At 40.4% G+C, this 10,047-nt stretch overlaps 1 protein-coding gene across 3 annotated transcripts; it reads left to right on the forward strand.

Moving 5' to 3' along the window:
- Nucleotides 1-5,409: 5,409 nt before the first annotated feature.
- LOC126373062 (uncharacterized protein K02A2.6-like) lies at nt 5,410-9,827 on the forward strand. Of its 3 annotated transcripts, none has more exons than XM_050019023.1 (2): nt 5,410-8,618; nt 9,729-9,827. In XM_050019023.1, the coding sequence occupies exons 1-2, from the start codon at nt 5,551-5,553 to the stop codon at nt 9,739-9,741; spliced, it is 3,081 nt and encodes a 1,026-aa protein (XP_049874980.1). In that variant the 5' UTR covers nt 5,410-5,550; the 3' UTR covers nt 9,742-9,827. The 3 variants fall into 3 exon arrangements, with proteins under 3 accessions (XP_049874980.1, XP_049874982.1, XP_049874981.1); XM_050019025.1 differs by having other exon boundaries at nt 5,410-6,422; XM_050019024.1 differs by lacking the exon at nt 9,729-9,827 and having other exon boundaries at nt 5,410-7,026; nt 8,421-8,557.
- The last annotated feature ends 220 nt before the right edge of the window (nt 9,828-10,047 follow it).

Here is a 10,047-nt window from a genome sequence, read left to right on the forward strand (position 1 = left end):
TCATAAGCTGTCTTTTTATGTTTTTCTTCCGTTGTCACACCAACCTGCGTGCGTGTCATCGGTACTAATGCAGAACGATTACGGGAAGTTACATTCACATTAGACTTAGGCGCCTCCTCGCGTTTCGTGGATATTTTCCGGAAATACGTTAGAACATCATCAGGGTCTTTGAAGCACAGTCCTTGTGCATTCATCCGAACATTATTATCAAAGATGCCGTGGGTTAAACAGTCAACCGCGTTGAGCCCGGTTATATTGCAGCGGTTAATGAGACGCATTTTATCGTAGTAGTATTCCTCTAGTGTCTCAAGCCTCCTACTCCTACGACTAAGCATCTCCGTTAGGAGATCGCCATAATTATCCTCGCAAGGGAAAGCTTTTAGCAGTTTTTCCTGCCACTCAACCCAAGTAAACTTCACACTAGTAAGACCATCATACCAGCGTTTGGCCAATCCGGTAAGACGCGGCAGTGAATAATAGATGGTTTGTTTCTCTGACCACCCGTAAACATCAGCACTTTCGTTTATTTTACACAGCCAATCCTTCATTGACTGGGCTTTAGCTTGTGGGTTAAATTCAGGGATTATATTTTGACCCGAATACCCTTGAGGAGCACGATTCTTACCTTCAATCGCTTTAACTAATTGCATAAGTACTGAATTATTGTCTGACGTTTTATAACCCGTATATATTCGTTCTTGGTTTCTACTAGAAGAGCATCGCGATTTTGAACGTTTACTAGAGCGAGTACGATCGGGTGATGAGGACGATGATGAACTTCGTTTGTTTCGTCGTCTCTTCATCTGTAAACTTCGTGATTTTCTATGTCTATCATCTGATTCGCTGCTTGTCGACGTTGACGCGGGGGTCGGGCTTCTAGTTCTCTTCTTCTTCGAACGTGGTCGTTCACGGTTTTCGTCATCCGACACGTGTAAATTTTTAGAACGTTTGCGTTTTTTATTTCTATGATTAAGCCGTACGTTCAGCGGTGGCGTACCTGGTTCAGACATTACTGTTTTGTCCCGAAAACAAAAGGAAAATACTATTATTAATGTCTACTTCGATTTTCAATTAACAACATATATTATTAATATTATTATTTCATATATATATATATCTTACAAACGTATAATTTAGGTACTAATATCTACAACTCAAATTATTAGCGATTTAAATTTATCGGTCTTCTTTTTTTTTACGATTTATTACATTACTTACGTAATGAAGCGCTTCTTATGTACATACGACACTATATACACAACATTATATAAGGAAATTAACTACACTAACGTTTCACGTTAAAAACTCGACATAATACCTACGTCAATCTGAGTATAAACTAGGAAGAACATTTATTACCGTTTCAATCGAAAACCGTTCGAATAAAACAATTTGAAAAAAAGAGAAAGTCAAATCACTTTATACTCTTGTCACACTTAATATAACAAAATGACCCGCTAAAATGACTTCTTATTTCTTATTCCTCAAAACACGGTGCCTAGTCCAGCACTCCGTGTTCTTAGTCAAGTTCGGGCTATGTAATTATATGATTCGGCTTGACACATCTCACTATTGATTATACTTTTAAACTTTTACACTCGTAGACAAAAAGGAAGAAAAAAAAACAAATCTCAAAGGCAAAATTTCAAGTTACTTGCGTAATACAGTCAAGTGCACAAGGTAATATCGCATTCTGTTTCTTCGAATCAGGTTCCTAATTGTACTATTTATAGGAACAATACTAATTGTGCACTCGGCCGTAAACGTAAATTTTTGTCATAAGAATTTAATCGAACTCACCAGATTTTTTTCGGTTACTGCACTGTGTAGTCGCGGTGTGATCCCACTTCTGAAATGTTAAAACAAACAACTATTAGTTTTGCACGTTATTTATTCCAAATTCGTATTACACAACTCTGGACACGCGTTGTCCGCTCAATAGTCTAAAAAGAACTGTATAACTTACCGCCTTTTTCTGATACGTCAAACACTTGTCATTTATTGCCGATGGTGGCGCCACAAGCATCCGAGACGAGTATTTTATACAAATCGATTAACTGATCGATAAAATAGAATCGCTAACAGATATAGTTACCAATTCCAACACGTTTTTGCATTTGGACAACTATTATTTTGGAATGATGACTTAAATAATTGCGGATGTGCATAAGTATATAGATTCCCTCGCAACATAACGCGACTCTGCAAGAAAAAACGGTTCTTGCAGTAAGAAACATTAATAATATTATACATTTGACGTCTATAAATAGTTTCAAATTCAAGGTTAGCATTTGATGGACACCGTGGGGTCTAGCTCATGAAGACAATTAGTTACCATCATCTCCCTAGCGTTATCCTGTTCGCACAGGGTCCGCATACCTAACCTAAAAAAATACAGGTCCGGTTGTTTACAGAAGCGACTGCCTGTCTGCCCTGCAACTCGCGAAGGGAAAACCAGCGGAACACAGGTTAGGTCGCTTACCTCCGAAACGCTTTTCTCGGGAATGTGGATTTGCTAACGATGTTTCTCTTCACCGCTGAGCACGTGATAATTATTTCTGATCCAACCATAAATTCGAAAACAAATTCCAAATTATTGGACTACCACGAGCCCACAATAAGCTCATAATCATCTCATTAGTCCCGTTTTTCCTAACTATTTGACAGGTCCAGTTTTTTACAGAAGCGTCTGACCTTCCAACCCGCGAAGGGAAAACCAGCCGAACACAGGTTATGTATCATACCTCATAAACGAATTTCTGGAGAATGTGTATTTCCTAACGATGCTTCTAGAAACAAAAAAATAAAAAGAAATTTGTAAAATTATTTTAGGCCCGTGCTGAGGTTTGAACCTGCTACTACACAGTGAGAGTCAAGCGTTCTTCCTATTGGATTACCACGGCTCCACAATAAGCTACGTCAAAAAATAAATGAGTCCGATTCACACTTATCCAGTTGTATAGAAGATGGACCCTATCCATGTGTGATAATAAATCGCTAATATGAAATAACGGCCTGTCAGACTTAATGTCTCAATTAAGACAAATGACATCGTTAGGGACGTCTCAAGGTGAAGGATTTTGTATGTCACGGTATTACGTATAATATACGCGACGTATAAACGTACCTAATAGAGTGATTATACGTAAATGCTTTGCAATAAGCTAGTTTCCAACTAGTCAAATCAGTTACTTTTTACTAAACGTCAAGACACGAAACTACTATGGAATTTGTATGAGAATGCCACATGTGACGTAGCAGAAAAACCTGTCAAAATGTTACATTTTTCTTCATTAGAATTTACAAGTTATTAAAAAAAACAGATAGATAGATAAAATACTTTATTGAGCACAATGGACACAAAATACAGAGATAAGGACAACATATACAGAAAAGCACAACAGGCGGCCTTATTGCAAATGTTTTTGTCACCGACCTGTCTTTATTTAGTAATCAGAATTTCATAATTTATCTTTCTTTCGACTGTGACAGTAATAAAATTGTATGGGTCTGACCTTATGTCAATCCCATACAAGGCCCCTGGACTGGGAGCGAATAAAAAACACATGATATTAATTACTATAGAAGGCCACGAAAAAGATGGAGCGAAGAGTTAGACCGCTTTTTGAAACGGTGGCACGAACAAGCTGGGGACAGGGAGGAGCGAAAGAAGGGAAGAGAGGCCTATGCCCTGCAGTGGGACATTGAGGGCTATTAATAATAATAATAAGTACTACTACTACTAATAATAGTAATAGATAATAATAGGTAATAGTAGTAGTAATACTTTTGTTAGTAGATATGGTAGTTTATAAGATTGTTTGTAGAAGAAGAAATAAGCGTTTTTTTTATTTTATTTTTTTACTTATCTGCCTGCCTATCTGGTTGCCTGGAAGAAATTGCTGCATGAGCAATAAGGCCGCCTGGTGTGCTTTTCTGTATATATGTTGTCCTTATCACCGTATTTTGCGTCCATTGTGCTCAATAAAGTATTTTATCTATCTATCTATGATCCAGACATTACGAATTCAAACTTAAATTCAAATTCAGTGATTGAAAGACCGAACCGGATTCGAATCCGAGACAGAACAATTATATAAGTAAGTTACTTGTTCTTGGAACAAGGCTATCACGGATTCCGTGGGCCTTAGCCAAGTGACAGTAGTAAAAACATTTGTCCGGCCAAGTAGTTAAAACAATACGCGGCGAATCTACAATAAGTCACACTGTCTGAGAACTGATATAAGGCAGCTAAATTACTCAATTGTATAGCAATATTTTATGTATATTTTTTTTTAAAAAGAACGTCTAGCGCCCTGTGCCGAGGTTTTTCTTGCAACTTCTTTTCCCCGGCTATACAGGTTGTGAGAAGCTGCAGTAGTTTTAGGCGGATGAGACGTTCGTTATGTAAAAATTACGATTCAAAGTGTAACTATGTTACCTACTGAATAAAGATATGTTTGAATTTGAATCAAAAATAAAGTAAAAATGTATGTCATTGACATGTCACTTTTATGTCAAATCCACGAAATAAAAGAAAGTGATTGAAAAAAATAATATTACGGGTAACCCTAAAGCCTTAACGCGCATTTTGTATGAGAACCGCTGTCGCCGGTTCAACCCTACACTCTTTTACTACTACTCCTGCAAACAAATAATACGACAGCTCTACTGCTTCTCAAATTCCATAGCCACTTTACCGGTAATGAATATTTTATGAGATAGGCTTCAATGTTATCATTGCTTTTCGTAATATACTACATAAGTACATACATACATACATACATAAATAGCCTATATACGTCCCACTGCTGGGCACAGGCCTCTCCTCAAGCACCACTACATAAGTACAAAAGCATTTTTATTTGATAGATAGCCGATCATACTAAGGGTTTTAGCTTTCCAGACGGCCTCCGTGGTCCAGTGGTTGAGCGTTGTGCTCACGATCCGGAGATCCTGGGTTCGATTCCCGGTGGGGACATATCACAAAAATTACTTTCTTGTCTCTAGTTTGGTTAGGACATTACAGGCTGATCACCTGATTGTCCGAAAGTAAGACGATCCGTGCTTCGGAAGGCACGTTACGCCGTTGGTCCCGGTTACTACTTACTTATGTAAGTACGTAGTCGTTATATGAGTCATGTCAGCTCTATAGTAACCCTGACACCAGGGTTGATGAGGTTGCTAATTCACCTCACAACCCACACGATAGAAGAAGAAGCTTTCCTGTCGTAAGGAGGGTTTTTTTGTATGGTAGTCGATATTTGAGTTATTTCACTGCAGATTATAATACACAAAACGACCTTTTAATATATTTACGCGGAGTTCCGTGTGTCGTAAAGTTTACGGACGAGTGGAGGGCAAATTTGAAGTGTGAACTATATTGCTCATACTTGTATGGCTGGTATATATGCATGCGCCGCCTCGCCGCCGTACCGATCAGCTGTACGCAGTAATAAACTAGCCTACTATTCAAACGGTCGTTTCATTCTAATACATAACAATTGACGACGAGGTGTTAAACGAATACCCACATTATTAAAGTAAAAGATGGCTTATGTCGGATTATTGCCTATTTTCGATTATAAAACATGTGAATGGGCGTTGTTTAAAGGCCGTTTAACGCAGTATTTAAAAGTGAATAACGTGAATGAAGAAAATAAGTGCGCGATCTTGATAACACACTTGTCCGATGACTCGTATAGGTTGGTGCGTAACCTTGCCTACCCAGATTCTGTGGATGAATATACTTATAAAAAGCTAGTCTTATTACTCGACAATCACTTCAAGCCCAAGAAGTGTACGTACGCGGATAGGGCGAAATTCTATGGAGCATCTAGGCATCCAGGCGAAAATCTAGGAGACTGGGCGGCACGACTTCGTGGTCTAGCAAGCTACTGCGAATTTGGATCTGCTCTGGATACGGTTTTGACCGATCGATTCATCCTCGGCTTGGGGCCAGGTCCCGAACGTGACAAGCTCTTTGAGCAAGGTCCTTCCATTCTCAAGATTGGGCAGGCATTAGAGATGGCAGAGCAGGCCGCCAGCGCGAGGGAGGCGAAGACGATGGTACTACCTAAGTTGGATTACAAAGAGGAGCCCATCTATCGAGCGTCGATGGGAACTGGTGGTGGGCGCGGCCTGAGCGCAGGCCAGGCGGGCGGCGGAACACACGCGCCACTTCGCGACCAGCGCACCGCTACTGGGGAGGGCTCACGATGTGCCGTATGCGGTTTGAAGAACCACTCGTCCAAGAATTGCCGATACAAAAACTATAAATGTCAAAATTGTGGTGTAAAGGGCCACTTAAAAAAGGTTTGCGGAAACAAAAATTCACGCGTTAATAACATAACGTGTGATGAACAAAGTGAAAGTGAGAATGAGGTTTTGTGTTGCCAGGAATGTCAAAATTTCAATTTAAGGTACGTTACGAATAAACCTTTAGAACTTAATCTTGTACTGGGAAAACGTGATATTACGATGGAGTTAGACTCGGGGTCGGGTACGTCAGTAATTTCAGAGCAGATGTATAGGGAATTATTTTCAGACTATAAGTTACAGTATTGTAACATTAGGATGTGTTTGTACAACGGACATAAAATCTCTCCGGAAGGGTATTTTAATATTGAGGCCACATTTAACAAGCAAAGTAAGAGGTTAAAAATCTTCGTCGTTAAAAATGGAGGCCCACCACTTCTTGGCCGCGATTTTATGTCCGCGTTTAATTTGGTCTTAACAACTAAAATAAATAGCATAAGTGATGTACATGATACTATAGATACATTATTGGAACAATATTCTGAATTGTGGTCTGACGAACTTGGCACATTTAATAGTTTTAAAATTAAATTACAGTTAAAAGAGGATGCTTATCCAAAGTTTTACAAGCCACGTAATGTACCTTTTGCTTTAAAAGATAAAGTGACAGCGGAATTGGATAGACTGGTAGGATTAGGTATATTGGTCCCAGTTAATCACTCTGATTATGCAACACCGATAGTTCCAGTTCTCAAAGAAAATGGGAAGGTAAGAATCGCTGGAGATTACTCAATTACACTAAATAAAGATTTAGTTATAGATAAATACCCCCTACCGAGGATCGAAGAAGTTTTTGCAAAACTTGGGGGCGGAAAATATTTTACTAAAATTGACTTAAAGAATGCGTACAATCAGTTTGTATTGGATGACTCATCACAAGATCTGACAACTATAAACACAATGAAGGGACTGTTCAAGTATACTCGTTTAGTATACGGTCTAGCTAACGCGCCAGCAATCTTTCAAAAATCAATGGAAACTATTTTAGCGGGACTCGAGGGTGTTAGTTGTTGGTTAGACGATATTTGCATTACAGGACCTGATGATGTTACCCATATGTCTCGGTTACGTGAAGTTTTACGCAGGTTGAGTGGGGCCGGATTACGGTTACGAAAGGAAAAATGCGAATTTTTCAAGAAAAGTGTAACTTATCTCGGTTACGTAATCGACGAAGCAGGGCTACATACTTGTCCCGACAAGGTAAGGGCTATTATCGACGCGCCGGAGCCAACAAACGTAACGGAGATAAAAAGATTTGTCGGTGTAGTTAATTACTACAGGAATTTCATTCCAAACGCGTCGGTTATAATGAGTCCGTTGTATGACTTACTTCGCGCCGACGTTAATTGGGAGTGGGGTGAGCGCCAGCGGAGCGCGGTGGCGGCCGTGAAGCGCGAGTTGTCATCGGAGCGCGTGCTGACTCATTTCACGCCGGGCGCGCAGCTGGTGCTGGAAGTGGATGCGGGGCCGGCCGGCCTCGGCGCAGTACTCTCGCAGCAGGCACCTGACGGTATCTTGCGTCCGCTGGCATTCGCGTCCAGGTCGTTGACGGCGAGCGAACGAAATTATAGCCAGATCCATAAAGAAGCCACGGCCGTTATATTTGGCGTTAAACGCTTTCATCAATATTTATTTGGAGTGCAAACACCTTTTATACTAAAAACAGATCATAGGCCATTGTTGACTATTTTCGGGAAAAAGAACGGAATTTCTGTAACTGCCGCTTTACGTTTACAAAGATACGCAATTATTCTTTCTGCGTATAATTATACGGTTCAATATATAACCAGTAAAAACAACGTGATTGCAGATTATTTTTCCAGAGCGCCGCTGCCGTCAATGGACAACGAGAGCGAACGAGATAGTGGTCATTCTTTTCTTTTCCTTGACGCAAATATTAAACCAGTTTCCTATGACGACATAAAACAGGCTACCGCTAGCGATAAGGTGTTATGTACGGTGATTAAATATATGAGTCACGGTTGGCCGCGCAAAATAAGTTGCGCTTCAATAAAATCTTACTATCATTGTAAATTAGATTTAGAATTTCATGAGGGTTGTTTGTTTAGAGGGCATAGGGTGGTAATCCCGGAAATTTTCAGGGAGCGTATGTTAGAGGAGTTGCACTCGGCACATTTTGGCATCGTTAAGACCAAAAGCGCGGCACGCGGACGTATGTGGTGGCCGGGCATCGACGGCGACATCGAGCGCTGGGTGGCATCGTGCGGCGCCTGCGCAGCCTTGCGGGCCGCGCCGCCTCGCGCTTCCCCCGCGCCCTGGCCGCGCCCGCCGCGCGCATGGTACCGACTGCATATTGATTACCTATCTATTGGGTCGAGCGTATACCTAATCATTATCGATGCTTATAGCAAATGGTTAGAATGTCTGTATATGGATCGAGGCACGAGTACGCAAGCTTTAATTACACAACTAAAAAAAGTATTCTCAAGTTTTGGTATACCAATTCAAATTGTCTCAGATAATGACATTAAAATTTGTTCCTCCGAATTCCATGAATTTTGTTCCAATAATGGTATACAATATTTAAACTCGCCAATCTATCACCCATCGAGCAACGGCCAAGCAGAAAATTCAGTAAAAACGTGTAAGAAAATGATCAAATGCATTATGTCGGGTGATAATTGTAATACTATTTCACAACAGAAACGAGACGAACTTTTACTGGGTTTCCTGTTTGATTATAGGAATAACGTCCATTGCACCACTGGCTGTACACCGGCTAAATTAATGTTTGGGAGGGATTTGAGATCCCGATTAGATTTAATTTTACCGATTAAAATAAATAAAACAGGTGTGCAGCAGGGGGAGCAAGGGACGAGTGATAGGTGCTTTGATGTTGGTGACGTTGTATGGGCAAAATGGTTTGTGGCAAGAAAGGGTAACTGGTCTAAGGGTAAGATTGTAAAAAAAATAGGCAATCGAATGTATGAAATATATTTCATTGATCATAATGTTATCAAAGTAAGGCATATAGACCAAATAATTAGAAAGGCTGAAATGGTGGATAATAGCTTGAACAAAACAAGACCAAGCACTTCTTTGAGCCAGCCGCCTATGTCAACACCGTCAATGTCAACCACTACGACCTCAGAGGTGTCACAACCTATCATTGCCGAAAATGAGGGTCAAGTGTCTGAGGACCAAAGAAACGCGAGAGAGGTTTTTGAGGATGCGGTAGAAGATACAGTAGAGGATGACTGCAATGAGGTATTATCAAATAATCCAGGAAGTTTGCGGGAGGCTACGCCTGTCGTTGCTTCACGTGACGTACAACCAATTACTGACAGTGTCGGGACACCCAAACGTTTTTTAAGGCCAAGAAATGTTATAGACTATAAGAAATACTTTTAATTTGCATTAGTGTAATGTATCTAAACTGTTGTCGACAGGTTTACAAATTAATGCGGGAGGAATGGTATATATGCATGCGCCGCCTCGCCGCCGTACCGATCAGCTGTACGCAGTAATAAACTAGCCTACTATTCAAACGGTCGTTTCATTCTAATACATAACAATGGCGCAGGTTTCGAGCTCACTTGGCTTTTCCAACCTCTTTCTTCTATTCCACGGTCAATCCTATACATCTTCATCACTGTCACTGACGCTATTTTTTTGGAGATGCCCTTAGAATAGATTCACTAAGATCCACTCTAAACCGGCGTGCGTATGAAATTCTTCTTCTTCTTATCGTGTGGGTTGTGAGGCGGA

This window comes from Pectinophora gossypiella, chromosome 15 (assembly GCF_024362695.1).
Source record: "Pectinophora gossypiella chromosome 15, ilPecGoss1.1, whole genome shotgun sequence".
NCBI lineage: Eukaryota > Metazoa > Arthropoda > Insecta > Lepidoptera > Gelechiidae > Pectinophora > Pectinophora gossypiella.